Source organism: Bos indicus x Bos taurus, chromosome 18 (genome assembly GCF_003369695.1).
Source record: "Bos indicus x Bos taurus breed Angus x Brahman F1 hybrid chromosome 18, Bos_hybrid_MaternalHap_v2.0, whole genome shotgun sequence".
Lineage (NCBI taxonomy): Eukaryota > Metazoa > Chordata > Mammalia > Artiodactyla > Bovidae > Bos > Bos indicus x Bos taurus.
Genome location: NC_040093.1, coordinates 47,330,691 through 47,350,281, shown reverse-complemented (window position 1 = coordinate 47,350,281; position 19,591 = coordinate 47,330,691). Strand labels below are relative to the sequence as shown.

General features: G+C 39.8%; 1 protein-coding gene across 1 annotated transcript; it reads left to right on the top strand.

The window, feature by feature from the left end:
- The first annotated feature begins 978 nt into the window (after positions 1–978).
- Positions 979–15,649, top strand: CNEP1R1 (CTD nuclear envelope phosphatase 1 regulatory subunit 1). Its single transcript, XM_027513675.1, has 6 exons — positions 979–1,127; positions 2,180–2,251; positions 4,455–4,528; positions 9,229–9,338; positions 9,454–9,508; positions 14,285–15,649. The coding sequence occupies exons 1-6, from the start codon at positions 1,103–1,105 to the stop codon at positions 14,324–14,326; spliced, it is 378 nt and encodes a 125-aa protein (XP_027369476.1). The 5' UTR covers positions 979–1,102; the 3' UTR covers positions 14,327–15,649.
- Positions 15,650–19,591: the final 3,942 nt, after the last annotated feature.

Genomic DNA, 19,591 nt, shown 5'->3' with positions numbered 1-19,591 from the left:
CATGGACGGAGGAGCCTGGTAGGCTGCAGTCCATGGGGTCGCTAAGAATCCGATAGGACTGAGCGATTGACTTCACTTTCACTTTTCACTTTCATGCATTGGAGAAGGAAATGGCCACCCACTCCAGTGTTCTTGCCTGGAGAATCCCAGGGACGGGGGAGCCTGGTGGGCTGCCGTCTATGGGGTCACACAGAGTGTACACGACTGAAGCGACTTAGCAGCAGCAGCAGCAGCAGAACTAGTTCCCATTTCCCACCACCAACCACCCCACCATCCACCTCCCACTCTTATCTCATTGTATCCTATTACCCTGTTACTTCCTTCACAGAACCAAGATTATCTGAAATTAACGATCTATTTGCATGTTTATTGTCTGCTGTAACCCTTCCATTTTGAGGATAGGAATCTTGTCTATCTTGCTAAACTGAATCCCTGATAAATACAGTGCCTGCCAGACATGCAATAGTTCTTGAATGAATGAGTGACCACAAGGAAAGGAGCAAGAAAGCGTTTTAATCAAATATAAATGTAGTCAATGCCTTACAGATTTTTTTTAAAGTTCCAGAACACTTTGCTCATTTTACGATTTATGAAAATTGGATGTCATGAGAAAAAATAACCAAGGGAGAAATGTGTACTTAAAGGGTTCGTCGTCGTTCAGTCGCTCAGTCGTATCCGACTCTTGGCGACCCCATGGACTGCAGCACGCCAGGCTTATTTAAGTAATGAAAGAATCAAGCCGGAAACTAGAAATACACACACGAATGAATGAACTTTCCGGGACAGGCTGCAGTTCCTCCCCAGGGCAGGAGGCGGCGCTAGTGTCACGTCAACTCAGCCGCCGACAACTCTTGGTCCCTCTGGCTGACCGTCCAACGCCGGTGCCCGAGGACCGTGAGGGAACTAGCCAGTAGAAAGCCGTCTTAGTTATAGGGTCTGGCGGAAATGTCCAATGAGCGTAGCGGGTCTATTCAAGGGGCGGTGCCAAGAAGAGGGGCGGAGGGAAGCGGTTAGAGGTGGGAGTTGGCGCTGCGGGCCGGGTAGGGACCGCGGAGCTGAGATGCGGACGGGGCCGCGCCGGTGACCGGAGCTGCCGCCCGACATGAACTCGCTGGAGCAGGCGGAAGGTAGGGTGCGCCTCCTGGGTCCTTCCCTAACTCCTCCCGGAAGCTTGCGGGGCTCTCGAGGCGCCGGAATCGTGGGAACTGGTCGGGAGAGAGGAGGCCGCGAAGGATGGACTGACGGGGCCCGGAGCTGGGGGCGCGGGGGCCGGCACAGGGGCCAAGGGGCGGCCGGACACGGCCAGGCACTGCTTCCGGCGCGCCTGGCCTCCGCCGGCGCTGGAGAGGCGCTGCGTCAGCTCCCCCCTCATTCCCCCTGCGTGGACCAGGGAGCTTCTCGCCCGGTTACTTCTATTTCTTACTCGTTAGCAAACCGTTGTACTTTGTGCCTTGTAGGGCGCTAACTCACTTTATTTTTTTCTGATAGTCGTTAAGAGTTGTGTCCCTAATTCCTGCCTTGGTTTTTGGTAACTGCCGGGGTAAGGGAGTGCTTCTTGGTCTCCTTTTTAAAGTTTGAAAAGCGCAACTGAAAATGATACCTTACCTTGCTTATTCAGAGGGAACACCTTAAACGCCCCTGTCTTGTAGAACTAGGCGTCGGCGCTCCAGAAGTGCCACATAGATCGTCTTGTAAGCTCTTGGGAGGCTGGAAAAGGGAGCATCTTTCCATTACCCCTCCGTTAGCTGTATCAGTCCAGTAAGAGCAGACTGAAAGCGTAGCTGTTAATTAAACATAAGGGCATCGAGACTTTGGTCCTAGGAAAGACATTATCCAAATACGGAGTTCTTGATTCCAACAGAGTTAAAACTCGACTTGATTTTGATCCTTTTTTTGCAACCCCAAATTTCTAGCTTTTGGCGCCGACTGAGGCTGCTGCTGATTTTCCACATACCATTTTACGAGGAACCAGCTAGTTTTCTTATATGTGAAATTGGAACTATAGAAACCTAGTGTTTCTGTCAAGTGCATAAAGGTGTCATAGTGAAGAAGTAAACAGTGCAGTCATACGTGTAAGTTGGTGTGCAAGACCTGAAGCAGTTAGAGTATTTAAAATTCATCGTAATAGATTCAGACTAGTAAGAGTAGCTAATTTCAAAATTGAAATCTTTTTACCTAGATCTCAAGGCTTTCGAGAGGAGACTTACTGAATATATTCATTGTTTGCAACCTGCCACTGGACGTTGGAGAAGTAAGTGCTTAGACATTTTTTTAAAGGAAAATAAGCTGACAGTTGATACTTTTATTCTACCTAGCAGTGATTTGCTTTCACGTAAAACTTTTGATTAACGAATGCTTGCTTAAAAAGCAAACAAATGCTTGCTTTATTAAACCATAAGGTTCCCTTTTGTTTTGACAGTTTTAGATCTATTTAATTTTGTAAATAACAGCATTTTAAAGAAATTTTAAGAAAAGAAACTGACAGCCCTAAAAGGATAGTCTTATTTTGTGTGGTTGAATTTTTATTTTTATATTAAAATACATATATTTTGTTAGACATATATGGCAAATCTGGTTACCAGAACACGTGATAAAAATTTCAGTGATCTGTTTAGCAGTTTTACAGTTTTGCCTATAAACTATTGAAGTAAAGTTTGTTAAAGGAAGTGATATTCACCAATACTGTAAAATGTGACTTGAAAGAATTGTAGTTACTGCTGCATGGAAATATATAGGAAATAGGAAATGTAGACAAATATATAAGTGATAAGATCAGTAAGCAGAATACTTTGGTAACTTATGTTGGGAGAGTCTTAATTTCTTGGCTGTTCATTGCTGAAGTCTAATTTTTTCCAAGAAGAGTGAAAAGTGAAAATCATTCAGTTGTGTCCCACTCTTTGGGACCCCATGGTCTCTATTATAGTCCATGGACTTCTCCAGGCCAGAATACTAGAGTGGGTAGCCTTCCCTTCTCTAGGGGATCTTCCCAACCCAGGGATCACACCCAGATCTCCCGCATTGCAGGCAGATTCTTAGATGAACCACAGGGAAGCCCAAGAAGGACATCCTTTATTTTGAAGTAGGATTCAGTTGGTGGGACTGAACTGAAGAGCACTGTTGAAGTCAGGGGTCTTTTCCTATGTCAAGGTTTTTTGTGTAATTTTTAGTAAATCTGTGTGCAAAGTGCTAATCATACGTTACAGGAATTCTGATTGGTCAGAATTCACTAGTAATGATTTTTCTCAAGCTCTCCCGTTTACCTAGGAATTATCCCGAAAACCTTATTTCACTGTTACTTGGGAATCTTTTTAAATGTATAGGAGTATAAAATGTAATATAATGAATACACTTTTTCTCTGGTTCACAGTCTCAGTGCTTCCATATAAACGACATCAGCTTGTTTAGTATACCCATTTGTATGAGGTCCTGTCTGGTGGGTTTGATTATGATTTTGCTTCATTTTAAGAAAAGAAAAATCTGTATACTTTAGTATATTTCTTATTGGAAATATAGAAATGTAAGAAACTGAGTTTAATCTGTTCTGAGCTGAGAGCATAAATTTGAAATTTTGAGTATTATTAAATAACTAAAATGAGATTGTTTTTCTGTGATTTGCCTCTTCTAAAAGTGCATCACCAGAGGTTCTAGATAATTAAGGTTTCGCAATATTTCTGTTGGTCTTTGAAGCTTGATCTGTAAATTTTTAAAAATGTTTGCATCCCAATTGAAAGAAAGTTAACTGTCTTGGTCTCTAGAACATTAACTAGGTCTTGGTGCCCCTGTATTATTTTTAATAGTATAATAGTATTTTAGTAATACTATTTATTCTCAGGTTTTACTTATGCTCTATCTAGAATTTCTAAAATAATTCTACCTTAATGAGGAGAAAGAATCTTTCTAACTTGTACTGTCAGTAATTCTACCCCAACTTTCCTTAAGTCCCTTAAAGAAAATCTGATACTGATGGGTGTGTTCCACACTCCCTAACACTGACCTTTGTTTAATTCAACAACAGGCGGTTGTCTGCAAGGCAGAATTCTTTAGTCCAGGTTCTCAGTGCATTCATGAAAGAGTCTTTGTTTGGTTTGTTTACATTAAAAAATGAGGTTTTGGTGGGGAGTGTTTTTTGTTTTGAATCTGCAGAAAGCATAAAGCACATAACAGAAATTTACATTAAAGTTTTACCACTTTGGTTCTTACTGCTTTTAATTTCATAAATCTATAGAAATACTGACTAAAGAATTCAGGGGGACAGTATCCGCCTCAGTTACTAAGGTTCACATTGTTTTAGAGAATTCCCCAAGGTCTTGTGGCAAGTTTCCCTAATTCCTGAGTGGAGTACATTTTCCCTTTAGTGAAGTGCTGCATCCTCTGGCTGTTGTTTATTAAGAACTGGTAGTAGTATCACATTAATGGCTTATTTCCTTACTAATTTCGTGTTTATCTTTCATCAGTGCTTCTTATAGTGGTATCTGTCTGTACAGCTACTGGTGCCTGGAACTGGTTAATAGATCCCGAGACACAAAAGGTAGAAGTTTTGATTTAAAATCTTTCATAGATTAAGTGAGACAATGGCTATAGCAATGCTTTGTTTTTTGTAAAGTATTAATCAAATGCTTCCTATTAGTACTAGTAGTGATATTAATCATGTTAAAAATATGCCTTATATTAATTTGCTTGGAAAAAAACTTCAGCTGGCTATTGCGGGTCAAGTATCTTTGCCAAGAAAAAGGTCTAAGAAATACTACTTAAATTACTTTTCATTTCTGAACTTGTATGCAGTTGTTATGTATCTCCCTATTACATATTTCAGTGTAAACACTATATTTTGTTTTGTTCGTTTAGTATCATCAGTACCAACTTTTAAAAACTATACAGCAACATTTTCTTCTATGAGTTACTTTTGTTAATGCCTTTCCTCACCCCGTAAAGCATTTGAGACAACTTTGCAGTAAGCATTATGATTAAATAGTAGATGTAAGTGTACTAAGCAGCCAAGACCAGAAAAAAACAGGAGGATGTCAGAACCAGGACGGAAACCAGCTCACTAATACCATAGACCATCTGGGCCAGCATAATTGCCAGGGTCTCTGAAGTGGCACACCACCTTTATGACAGAAAGCGAAGAGGAACTAAAAACCATCTTGATGAAAGTGAAAGAGAGTGAAAACGTTGGCTTAAAGCTCAGCATTCAGAAAACTAAGATCATGGCATCTGGTCCCATCATTTCATGGGAAATAGATGGGGAAACAGTAGAAACAGTGTCAGACTTTATTTTGGGGGGCTCCAAAATCACTGCAAATGGTGATTGCAGCCATGAAATTAAAAGACACTTACTCCTTGGAAGGAAAGTTATGACCAACCTAGATAGCATATTCAAAAGCAGAGACATTACTTTTCCAACAAAGGTCCGTCTAGTCAAGGCTGTGGTTTTTCCAGTGGTCATGTATGGATGCGAGAGTTGGACTGTGAAGAAGGCTGAGCGCCGAAGAATTGATGCTTTTGAACTGTGGTGTTGGAGAAGACTCTTGAGAGTCCCTTGGACTGCAAGGAGATCAGTCCTGGGATTTCTTTGGAAAGACTGATGCTAAAGCTGAAACTCCAGTACTTTGGCCACCTCATGCAAAGAGTTGACTCATTGGAAAAGACTCTGATGCTGGGAGGGATTGGGGGCAGGAGGAGAAGGGGGCGACAGAGGATGAGATAGCTGGATGGCATCACCGACTCGATGGACATGAGTTTGGGTGAACTCCGGGAGTTGGTGATGGACAGGGAGGCCTGGCGTGCTGCGATTCATGGGGTCGCAGGGTCAGACACAACTGAGCGACTGAACTGAACTGAAGTCACTGCCAGTTCCATGGTTTTCATCATGAAGAGAACAGATGTGTAAATTCCCTAAACTGTCAGAGCCCTTCTTTTTCAACTTCATTTTATCTTTAAAAAAAAAAAAATCTGCCTGAAGTTTAATATAGGAGACACTGAGAGATCTCCCATTGGACACCAAGAATATCGCTGTGCCAAATGCAGTAACAGATTTCATAATGTTATTTCTTGAAGCATCCTTTAATGAAACATAGCATGTTTCTGAAATTTCTACCTCTTTCTACCAACTTGTGCCTTAATTTAAAACTTGAGCTTTTTTGTTAAAGGAAGTAATCATCTTCAGTTTTTCAGCGAAGTTTCTTTTCTCCCAGTTCAGCTTTCTTTAGGTATTAATGATATTGTAATTTTCACAAAATTAACCTTCCCCTTTTAAACTATAACTAGATAAACTATTTTCAGTAGCTTTATTTACAACCGTTAAGTTATATAGAAGAAAAACTTATTAATAAGACTTTTGTCAGCAGTCTAAATGGCAGTTCAGACAACCAGGGGGTTATTTACCATGTAATCTCTCTGACTTTATCCACTGAGGTGGAAACACAAAAGAATAGGAGCAGGGGAGGTTGGTGATGGGATTTCACGTTAATAGAGGGGTTTTTATAATGGATAAGAAACCCTCCTGTGTGTCCCTTTATAGCTGGTACTCATCCTTAGGGGAAGAGTGAAGGAGGCTGGCAAGAAAAAGGTCTGTCTTGGGAAATGAATCTGACTTCTAATTGGGAAAAACATAAGCTGATTTCAGCTAGTTGACATCTTAATAAAACATAGAATTAAATGTAATATGAAATAGGCTCAAAATTCTGTAGTTAATGTAATTCTCTAAATTAGGTGAGAATGTAAGTATTAGCCTAAATGTCAACTCTGTATTTCAATATTTAATAACTTCAAACCTGACAAACAGTGATTGTGTCTGTAAGAAGAGTTGCAGACTCGAAAGCCAGTGGCTAGGTGGAGGGGCATAGGGGAGAGGGAATGTGGCAAACTGGAAAGTACAGGAGTGCCCAGACTAAAGGAGGAAATTGTTACTTGGGTGCAGTTGACTGTTGCCATGGAGGAAAGAAGGCGGATGCTGACCTAATTAAAACTAAAACACTGTATGTGCTAATATTGTGCAGGGCTCATAAAACACAGCTAGCCTGTGGGAATTGAACTGTCCTCAAGGGTTTAAGAAGACATTACTCTGGAATATTAATCTTTCTTCAAGATCCCATCCTTCTGGGAGCTTTCTCCTTCCTGATGTTTTCAACCTGTCATCTCTTCACTTGACAAATTTATTTAAGCAGTACCATGCTAGGCCACTGTTCTTCCTTAAGTTTAGTTCTCTGTCTTGAAACATGTACACATATCTTAGTATGAGAGTGGAGCACAGATGCCCTTAGTTTGATTCTGTTGCTCCCATTTAGTTTCTAGTCCACTTGATTTCTTTTTCTAGACTCTAAATACTTGCCTTCTCCATCTGCATTCTGATTCCCAGTAGTCTGGCTTCAGTGCCTACGCTTGTTCCCATTCTGGATCCTGTTCCCTTGTCCTTCTACATAGTCTCAGAATTGTGGATGGTTCTGTTTTTTTTCTACCATCTGATTATGCTCATATCTGAAATTAGCTCTTTGTTTCTCTTGAACTGTAGTTTTTTATGGCTAGCTACTAATTATTCTCTTCTACTGGAATGTCCTGTGGCCATCTAAATCTAGTAACTTCAAAACCAAACTCATGTTTTGTTTCTTTCAGAAAGAAAGGGTGATGCTGAAACTCAGTCTTGTAAGGATATGTAGGAGCTAGCCAGGTGAAGAGAGAAAAGGAAAATGGTAGTGATTAGACTGAGACCAGGTTGTGTATGCAGTTTGATCACTTCTGCTTTTTAACAGGGAAGATAACTAGATCATGTCTGACTTGTGTTTTTGTTGAGATTAGAGGCTTCATCTCCATTCATTCAACAATATTGAGCACCTATATGTGCCTGGGTGGTTGCTCAGTCGTGTGCACCTCTTTGCGACCCTTTGGACTGTAGCCCGCCAGGCTCCTCTGTCCAGGGGATTTCCCAGGCGAGATTACTGGAGTGAGTTGCCATTTTCCTCCTCCAGGGGATCTCCCCAGCCCAGCGATTGAATCCCTGTCTCCTGTGTATCCTGCATTGCAGACTGAGTCTTTACCTACTGAGCCACTGGGGAAGCCCCTGAGCACCAATATTTGCCAAGTCCTATTTCAGGTGTTGGGAAAATAGCAATGCCATGCCCAGAACAGTATCCCTCCGCCTGCAGAACTTTTTTCTTTTTTTTTTTTCTCTTTGGCCATGGCACTTGGCATGTGGAATCTTTTCTAACCAGAGATCAAAGCCCTCTTCTCTGGGAGCATGGAGTCTTAACCACTGGACCGCCCGGGAAGTCCACGGAACTTGTAGTCTTACGCTTTTTAAATTACTTCTCACTAGGAAGGGTTCAGTAAATGTTGTCAGTAGGGTATTTTTTTAATTATAGAATTGAATTTGTAATGGTTCAAGCATTTGGAATGAATGGAGGGAATATTACTATATTGTTTTGCTGCATTGAAGATTTAAAACAGACATTAATTTGTGTAGCATAACAATAGGAAGAATTGGGATTTGGGAAAGTCCTCAAATTCCTTTTTTTTTTTTTGCCTTGCCTCGCAGCTTACGGAATCCCAGATCCCTCTTGTTCCTTGTTCAGTGGCTAAGTCATCTCTGACTGTTTGCGATCCCATGGACTGCAGCATGCCAGGCTTCGCTGTCCTTCACTGTCTTCCAGAGTTTGTGCAGACTCATGTCCATTGAGTTGGTGATGCCATCCAACCATCTCATCCTCTGTTACCCCTTCTCCTCCTGCCCTCCAGTCTTTCCGAACATCTGGGTCTTTTCCATTGAGTTGGCTCTTTTCATTAGGTGGTCAAAGTACTGGAGCTTCAACTCCAGCATCAGTCCTTCCAGTGAATATTCAGGGTTGATTTCCTTTAGATTGACTGGATTGGTCTCCTTGTCCAGCTGACTCTCAGGAGTCTTCTCCAGCACCACAATTCAAAAACGTTGATCCTTCTTTATGGTCCACCTCTCACATCCAGACATGATTATGGGAAAAACCATAGCTTTGACTGTACGGATCTTTGTCAGCAAAGTGATGTCTCTGCTTTTGAATACAGTCTAGGTTTGTCATAGCTTTTCTTCCAAGGAGCAGGCCATGGCAGTGAAAGCCCAAAAGCCACCAGGGAACTCACCAAATTCTCGTACTTTAGAGAATGAAATGTTACATGTGTTCATGTACAAGTAAAGAAGTAGGAACCAATACTGTTATAAGATTTTTAACATTTTTATATTTCAAAATCTTGTTTTGACAGGTGTCCTTCTTCACATCCTTGTGGAACCATCCGTTTTTCACCATTAGCTGCATCACTCTAATAGGCTTATTCTTCGCTGGGATTCACAAGAGAGTGGTCGCACCGTCAATGTATCCTTCATCATGAGTTGAATTTTGTTCTCTGAACTAAACTAAAGCACCTCTCTACGTGTTGTTAAAAGCTTACTTTTGAAATACAAATTTTCCTTTGACCGTATTTATTCAGTATAGCTGCTCGATGTCGAACTGTGTTAGCGGAATACAACATGTCTTGTGATGATGTGAGTATTTTCATTAGAAAACTGTAGACAACATGTGAAAGGACTGAAGTTCTTTGGTTTAAGTAAAACAAGCATTAAAGATAATTTGTCTCAATGGAATTAATAGGGAGAATATTCATTGTAGCATTGATTTGAAGACACTTTTTTTAAAAACACTGTAACATCCCTGAAAATTGAGATATATCTAACAGTGGTGTCTCATAGTTAAATTGGTAGAGAGTGTAATTTGTCTTAATGACAGAAAGTCATGATGCACCTTCTAACTGAAGCTGTCTTAGATTTGGTGAAATACAGTGGTCATTATTGGCCAAAAATGACTCTCTGGGAGTTGGTTTTATGAACTACTGTTATTTATCTTATGCTGTTGTGTATATAGAGTTTTAAATAGAGTAATAGATTAATTGATAGACTATAGACATATGAACCTGCCATGTTTTTAAAAAAGTTAATCACATATCAATATGATGAGAATATGTCACAATTTTGATTTTATTTATAAAAAGCATTTTTACCTTCAACTTAAAAAAACTATTTAGTAATACCTACCCAGTATAGAAGATTAGTATAAAAGGTCAAAAAAATTCTAGGGCAGGATAACAACTGGATTGGTGAAAGAGAATGATAGAGGATAGTATCCGTGATATTTGAAGACCTATTAAAAATTAATAATAAAAAGACAAATAGTACATTTTTAAAATGGGAAAAGGTTAAGTCATATTGCACAAGTGGAAATACAAATGGATAAAGGTGAAGACTGGACAGCCTCATTTATCATGGAGGAAGTACAAAGTTAAACAGTTCATTTATAAATATCACCTGTCAGATTAGTAAAAATTAAATACTTTATAACTAGTGTGGTGGTGAAACGATGCAGCCACACACTGCTTGTTGGGACTATACATTGATACAGTGGGTTGCCATTTCTCTCGCCAGGGAATCTTCTTGACCCAGCGATTGAACCCACAACCCAGGTCTCCTGCATTTTAGGTACATAACTTTACCATCTGAGCCACCAGGGAAGCCCTTTTTGAAGGATAGTTTTCATCAGTCTTATAAAACGTAGTATGTGCTTGCCTCATGACCTAACCATTCTGTTTTTCTTCTACCCTGGTTGGGGGTACCATCCCACAGGTACACAGGGTTGTTCATTATAACCTCCTTAGTAGTGAAAAAAAAAATGGAAATAATCTTTGTGTCTCAACAAGGGAGTGGTGAAATAGGCTGTGGGAAAGCCATATCATAGGAAATCAGAAGTAAATCTGTAAATACAGACATGGAAGCATCCAAGACATAATGTAGGAGCAAAAAGTAAATTAACAAACAATATGCTCAGTTTGGTGCTTTTTTTTGTTTTAAGTTTTAATTAGGGAAATTTCCAAACATAAGAAGGCAAAGAGAAGAGCTAAATGAACTTCATTTATCCTCAAGCGGTGTCAACAGTAAATCAGCTCTTGGCCATTCTTTTTTGTTTTCATGGCCATTCTTATGTCATGTGTACCCCTGCCCACCTTCCCCATCATCAGGTTATTTAGAAATGAAACGCTTAATTAGCATGTTAGAAGCACCAAATTTTTATTCATATATGTGAATATAAGTCCATTAAAAAAACAGTATGTAAGAATTCATGCTAAAACTGTTTTCTTCTGTAAGAGGACTAGAATTTGAGGTAAATGGAAAGGATGACTGGCTTGTCTTGTTTGAACTTTTTATTAAATCCATGGTATTTTTATACAGTGGAATACTACATATCTTATAATAGCAGGCTAAAAAGGTACAAAAGTGCTGAAACATAGTGGCGCCGGTGAGTTTCAGAAACACACTGAATGAAAGAAGCAGGAGCAGAAAAACACACGGTGAGGTTCCATTTATTTAAAGGTCAGAGACAGGCAGGTTAATCTATGGTGAGCAGTTATGTCGGGAGCTCAGGTTCCATTGACCTTGGAAAGAAGTATGGAGGAACTTTCTAAGTGGTGACGATGTTCTGTAGCTTGCCTTGAGAGGTGGCAACTTGGGTCTATACATTTGTCAGAACTTAACAATTTTATATGAATTATACCCCAGTAAAACTGTAGAAAACTTAGTAAAAGTTCTACCAAGATACAAAAGTATTACCAAAAATTAAGGGAAAGTAAGACTTGAGATAATCACGATGGTGTGATTACTGACCTAGAGCCAGACATCATGGAATGTGAAGTCAAGTGGGCCTTAGAAAGCATCACTACGAACAAAGCTAGTGGAGGTGATGCAATTCCAGTTGAGCTCCTTCAAATCCTGAGAGATGATGCTGTGAAAGTGCTGCACTCAATATGCCAGCAAGTTTGGAAAACTCAGCAATGGCCACAAGACTGGAAAAGGTCAGTTTTCATTCCAATCCCAAAGAAAGGCAATGCCAAAGAATGCTCAAACTACTGCACAATTGCACTCATCTCACACTCTAGTAAAGTAATGCTCAAAATTCTCCAAGCCAGGCTTCAGCAATATGCGAACCATGAACTTCCTGATATTCAAGCTGGTTTTAGAAAAGGCAGAGGAACCAGAGACCAAATTGCCAACATCCGCTGGATCATGGAAAAAGCAAGAGAGTTCCAGAAAAACATCTATTTCTGCTTTATTGGCTATGCCAAAGCCTTTGACTGTGTGCATCACAATAAACTGTGGAAAATTGTGAAAGAGATGGGAATACGAGACCACCTGACCTGCCTCTTGAGAAATCTGTATGCAGGTCAGGAAGCAACAGTTAGAACTGGACATGGAACAACAGACTGGTTCCAAATAGGAAAGGGAGTACGTCAAGGCTGTATATTGTCACCCTGCTTGTTTAACTTATATGCAGAGTACATCATGAGAAACGCTGGACTGGAAGAAACACAAGCTGGAATCAAGATTGCCGAGAGAAATATCAATAACCTCAGACATGCAGATGACACCACCCTTATGGCAGAAAGTGAAGGGGAACTCAAAAGCCTCTTGAAAGTGAAAGAGGAGAGTGAAAAAGTTGGCTTAAAGTTCAACATTCAGAAAACGAAGATCATGGCATCTGGTCCCATCACTTCATGGGAAATAGATGGGGAAACAGTGGAAACAGTGTCAGACTTTATTTTTTTGGGCTCCAAAATCACTGCAGGTGGTGGCTGCAGCCATGAAATTAAAAGGCACGAATCCTTGGAAGGAAAGTTATGACCAACCTAGATAGCATATTCAAAATCAGAGACATTACTTTGCCAACAAAGGTCCGTCTAGTCAAGGCTATGGTTTTTCCTGTGGTCATGTGTGGATTTGAGAGTTAGACTGTGAAGCTGAGCGCCGAAGAATTGATGCTTTTGAACTGTGGTGTTGGAGAAGACTCTTGAGAGTCCCTTGGACTGCCAGGAGATCCAACCAGTCCATTCTGAAGGAGATCAGCCCTGGGTGTTCTTTGGAAGGAATGATGCTAAAGCTGAAACTCTAGTACTTTGGCCACCTCATACGAAGAGTTAACTCCTTGGAAAAGACCCTGATGCTGGAAGGGATTGGGGGCAGGAGGAGAAGGGGACGACAGAAGATGAGATGGCTGGATGGCATCACTGACTCGATGGACGTGAGTCTGGGTGAACTCTGGGAGTTGGTGATGGACAGGGAGGCCTGGCGTGCTGCGATTCATGGGGTCTCGAAGAGTCGGACACGACTGAGCGACTGAACTGAACTGAAGACTTGAGAGGGAACCAGAATCCTGACAATAGTTTTGACCTAGAACCTTGCAACCAAAGATAATCACCATGTTTTATGTTTTATTGTGTATCTCATGTACTTATTATAAGAGAAAGATGTTATAATCAAGCTTATGAGTAAAGAACCTCTAAACAGTGTTACAGGGTTTTCAATTCTGCTCTTTGACCCAGTGTTAGGATTTCAGAGCTGACATATATTGGACATTAACTGTATACAAGGTCTTGGGCCTGTTTTTCCTTTTTATTTACATGATCTCAGTTAATGTCATCCGTTTTGTTTAATTACGTAGTGCTCCACTTTATGGATGCATCATAATTTCATCCACACTTTGCGTGTTGTATATGTTATGCATATTTCATTAGAGCTTAAGCTCCACAAGGACAGGAAACTGTCTCGTCCGTTACTGGGTTTCTAGCATCTCTTGAGGCCTGGCACGTGATAAGCACTCAGTCAATCCTGAATGAAAGAACAGGACTTAAATGAGCATCCTTAAACTTGGATCTCTTCAGATAAGTTCCTAGAAATGAAATTCTTTGGATTATATGGTACGTCCTTTTTTTTTGGTAACTATGACACTGGCCCCGCACGGGCCCTACTGTACCCATCTGCACATGGAAACAGAAGACTTGTATCCGTGTGCGTGAGTACCAGCAGCATATGAGTGTCTGTCATTCAACCTTAGGTGTGCATTTTAACTTGAGGAAATTAAAGTTTTGATGTTAGAAAATGGGAAAGTTTTTGTTCAGATACACAGTTTTATTTATGTTTTCTAGACTCCACTTGGTAAGGAGCATAAATTAGCCTATACAAGTCTGGATTTTATTTTATCCAATGGGTTGGTTGGCTGATTTTCAGGAAGACTGTGTGTGTGTGTTTTAAAGTACTAAAGATTTTAGAAGAAAATTCTACACAAAGAACACTTAGAAAATATAACTATTAATTGCTTAATCTTGACTAAATGTTGAGGGATGTTCTGATGCCTTATAAGGCTTTTAGGAAAGTGGTGATAGTTTTAATAGAATTGTATATATATATACTCTTAACCGTTTTTTCTTTTTATTTTTACAGACAGGAAAGCTAATTTTGAAACCTAGGCCTCATGTTCAATGACAATCTACACTCATTGTTTTGGGACTTAAAACAACCTTTCTTCAAAAAGTGATACAGCAAAAAGCCATAAAAGATTCCTTTTACAGTTGGATATGTGACTGTCATAGCAACAACAGACAAGAAATGTGCAATATTTCCCCAGATTATCTTCATGATGATGACTCTCGTTATCAGTGCTGTGGTACCTTGATTATCTGTGTTTCAGTATTAGTGTCACTTTAGTACTTCAGATCCTGCGAAGGTTTTTGCAGATGAAGTATGTATGTAATATGTTACTAAGTTAAACTTAGAAACAGAACCTCATCCAGTTTTTATAATGTATTTTTGCAAACTACTGTAAATAGCCAATCAATGCCAATGTTAAAGAGGAAATGTTATGTGGACTTCGTTCTCCTGCACCAGTATTTCAAGAACATCCGCTTGCCATCTCCACAGCTCTTTAAAACCGGCTATTACGTATAGCTGTGCCTTTCACTTGAGACTCCTCTTTTAATCATAATGCAGGAAAAACATCGGATTGAGCTTAGGCTAAGGAAAATTCATCTCCATTATGTTGTAAGAAATTGTAGATGTTTTGAGAAACAGTTTTTGTTAAACCAGATAGTGAATTTCAGCCACTGTAGTGCTATTTTCCAGGTTCATTGTTTTCATTTAATGCTAAATATACTTTATATTTTTTTAAATGATTTTAAGAACACTCCAAAGGCTTCTAAGTAGACAGATTTAGTTATAAATTACGTATTGTCTGGGAATTTGACCGTCATTGTTTTAGATTATTGGATTTTATGCTGTGGTAGACATGCTGTTACACTAGTATTGTGCAGGTGTGATTGGTCATCCACTCCGTCATGGGATCACTTGGGAGCAGCGCCACAAACCAGAGTCTAAAATTCTCACTGTTTAGAGAGTGTTAATGACATACTGTGTATGCATATTAGCCACATGTACTATAATAACCCTGAAGATTAAACTATTGGGATTGCTGTAAATATTTTAAAGAACTGGAGGTGCCTTTTACCTGTTTATTAGAAGATTTTGAAAAGGTTTAAATTATTTCATGAGCAATCTTTTTAATTTCATTTAATGTAAAGCTGAAAATTCAAAGACAGGACAAAAAATTTTTAACAAGGCTGCCATTTATCTTAAATGTGTTCATCTTGGCTTTCACATGTACAAAATTTTATTCTTTGAACTGCAGCAATAAACCCTCTGCTCCTACTAAGTCTTAAGAGGGTATTCTATATATTCTTCATTGTTTTATTTCCTGTAAATTTTGTAGGTAAATATGTGCATAAAAATAAATACTTTATATATACATAGTGATTGGGCTTTTCCTTGGTGTAAGTCTGTAACTGAAAAGAATTTTAAACATACTGTGTGTCAGATACAGGCTAGTTCCAAATGAGACATTTCACTCTAACTGTAGTCAGTAGGTCCAGTAGAGCAAATTGCAAGTGACAGTTGAAGGTGCACAGTTTATCAAGCTGGCAGTACTTTTAATATGTCTTATTCTGTGTGCTATGTGCTCAGTTACTCAGTTGGGTCTGCTGTGGACTGTGGTCCACCAGTTTCCTCTGTGCTTGGAATTTTCCTGGCAAGGATACTGGAATGGGTTGCTATTTCCTACTCCAGAGGATTTTCCTGACCCAGGAACTGAACCCAGGTCTCTTGCGTCTCTTGCATTGGCAGGTGAATTCTTTACCACTGTGCCACCTGGGAAACCCCATTTCTTATTCATCATTATCTAATAACATTTGGCTCTTAAAATTCAGGTTTTCTCAAAAACTGATCGCTAGTTTCCTCCAAGAGTATAAAACTAAAGAGCGATTTTATATGTCCTTAATCCTTTATGGAATCAAAAGCTACTTCATGTATTTAACAAAAGCCTTGACTGTCCTTCCCTAGAAAACTGTGTCTGTGTAATGCATATACTTCACATGTACATGGAGAGGATTCCAGGGATTTCCTGATGCCAGGCTGCTTGGAATCCAGTGGCTCCAAGAAAGAAACTTTTGTAACAGTTCCAAAGACTTTTCATACCTTAACTTCTAGCACAACAATTTCTTTTCCAAAAAAGTCTTTACTCTGATTGAAATGGCCCAAGGATCCTTGCCAAGCTAGCTTCTTAACCACCAGCACCGTCACTCTTGAATATCCTTCTACACTGTTAGGAAATTACTGTTGAGACTAGTCCTCTAACTTTACAGGTGGGAAAGACAGTCTTAGATTTGCAAAGTGACTTTACATCCACCTGACTTACTGAAGACAACCAACACTAAGTCTCTTGACTCAGATTGAACGGGTGTGTGTGTGTGACTTAAGTCATGAGCCATTACAATGGTATGGTTAAGAATGTACACTCTCGTGCCAAACTGTCTGGATTCTGATCTCAGATCTACTACTTGCTACTTTTGTAACCTTAGGCAAATTATGTAGCCTTGGTTTTTTCATTTATAAAATGGGCATGATGCCAGTCTTCTAGATAGGGAAAGACACAGTGTGTAAGATAAAGGTGTGTTGCCAATCATCCAGGCTTATATCCAGTATTACTAATTCACGGAGAGCACTTAACCAGCGCTTGGCACAGAGTCAATGCTCAGTAAATCTAGTTGTTAAACACTAAAGAAAGAAAGAGTTGACTCATTGGAAAAGACTGATGCTGGGAGGGATTGGGGGCAGGAGGAGAAGGGGACGACAGAGGATGATGGCTGGATGGCATCACCAACTCGATGGACATGAGTTTGGGTGAACCCCAGGAGTTGGTGATGGACAGGGAGGCCTGGTTTGCTGCGATTCATGGGGTTGCAAAGAGTCGGACACGACAGCAACTGAACTGAACTGAAAGAAAACCTCGTTATAGCTACTTTACTAATATTTATATCTCAGTTGAGATAGCCATGAGGGGAATTTTCAGTTAGAAGGCTAAATGCTAAGATTTGTAATGTAAAAAGTCATAGTGCAACTAACATAGCTTCATTATAACTTCATTAAGTCAAAAGAAACATCGTTTATCTTTGCTTTCTGTATTCTAATTTTCGATATTTGCCCCTGCTCTACCCTAAAAAATCATTTTTTTAAATCTAACAAATTGTTAAGAAAAATTTTAAAACAAATGTAAAAGTAGAGAAAGTGATACAATGGACACCCACGGACACATTGCCCAACTTTAACAGTTAGCAACATAAACGTAACCAATTTGTGTCTTGTGTTCTATTTCCTCACCCCCACAGAGGATTATTTTGAAGTAAAGCCTAGATAATTTTTCATTAAAACCGTAAATAGTCCAGTAAATATCTCCAAAAGATATTTCAACATAGTCAACAATACTGTATCCCATGTAAAGCAATAATTTTGTACTATCAAAGGTACAAAGGGTCTGTTGCCCCCTTCTGCCTTCAATCTTTCCCAGCATCAGGGTTTTCCAGTGAGTCGGCTTTTGGCATCAGGTAACCAAAGTATTAGAGCTTCAGCATCAGTCCCTCCTGTGAATATTCAGGGCTGATTTCCTTTAGGATTGACTGGTTTGATCTTGCTCTCCACGGGACTCTCAAGAGTCTTCTCCAGCACCACAGTTTGAAAGAATCAATTCTTCGGTGCTCCGCCTTCTTTATGGTCCGACTCTCACATCCATACGTGACTACTAGAAAAACCATAGCTTTGACTATACAGACCTTTGTTGGCAAAGTGATGTCTCTGCTTTTTAATACACTGTCCAGGCTTGTCATAGCTTTTCTTCCAGGACGCAAGCATCTTTTAATTTGGTGGCTGCAGTCACCCTCTGCAATGATTTTGGAGCCCAAGAAAATAAAATCTGTCACTGTTTCCACTTTTCCCCATCTGTTTGCCTTGAAGTGGTAGGATTGGATGCCATGATTTTAGTTTTTTGAATGTGGAGTTTTCAGCCAGCTTTTTCACTCTCTTACCCTCAACAAGAGGCTCTTTAGTTCCTCTTCCTTTCTGTCGTTAAGAGTGGTATCGTCTGCATGTCTGAGGTTGTTATTTCTCCCTGCAATCTTTTTTTTCCCTCCCTGCAATCTTGATTCCAGCTTGTGATTCATCCAGCCCAGCATTTCACATGATGTACTCTGCATAAAAGTTAAATAAACAGGGTAACTATATAATCTTGATGTCCTTCTTTCCCAATTTTGAACCAGTCCGTTGTTTCATGTCTGGTTCTAACTGTTGTTTCTTGACCTGTATACAGGTTTCTCAAGAGTCAGGTAATACAGTCTGATATCCTCATCTCTTGAAGAATTTTCCACAGTTTGTTGTAATCCACATAGGCAAAGGCTTTTGTGTAGTCAATGTAGCAGAAGTAGATGTTTTTCTGGAATTCTCTTGCTTTTTCTATGATCCAGTGGATGTTGGCAATTTTACCTCTGGTTCCTCTGCCTTTTCTAAATCCCACTTGTAGGATTCAGGTACTGTTGAAGAAATTTTAAAAAAGAATCAGATAAATTTGAATAGCCACAGTTTGGGGAAAAAAATAAAACAACAACCTAGGGTCTGGGACTGGGTTTCTGAAATCCCTATTTCTGAATGTCTGATTACGTTTGTGAACTCATGCATGTAAAATATTTTTTCAATAAATTATGTAAAGTGACTCCAGTCAAGAGCTTCCAGAGTAAACAGCATTATCACAGTGAACACCACTGCTATCTCTTCCATGTATCAACAACTTCAAAGGAAATGGAGAACCCACATGCAATCCACCTTGAAAGTCCAGTATGACTGCTATGCAGCATAGACAGTTCCTAGTCTGGATAAGGGCAGGAGGAAAGGAGAAGGATGACAGGGAGAAACTGGAATGGATATGTGTGAACATGTGAGAAATACAATTGACAAAGTAATGAAAATAAGGCAATTATTAAGTCCAAGGAAAATGAAGGATTGTATAAGAAAGAGACTGGTTTTAGTGGACTTCTTAGACATTTTAACTTTCCTGATGGTTCAGAATGTAAAGAGTTTGCCTGCAATGCAGGAAACCTGGGTTCAATTCCTGGGTTGGAAAGATCCCCTGGAGAAGGAAATAGCAACCCACTCCAGTATTCTTGCCTGGAGAATCCCATGGACAGAGGAGCCTGGAGGGCTACAGTCCATGGGGTCGCAAAGACTTGGACATGACCGAGTGAATAATACTTAATACTTAGACATTTAGCAGTGTCCAAGTAATTTGAATAGCGATAGCTGATTTAACCAAGAATTGTGGTATGGTTTTGTCAGAGGAAGTAGAAATGGAGGAGAAGGTACAGGAGAGTAAAATCT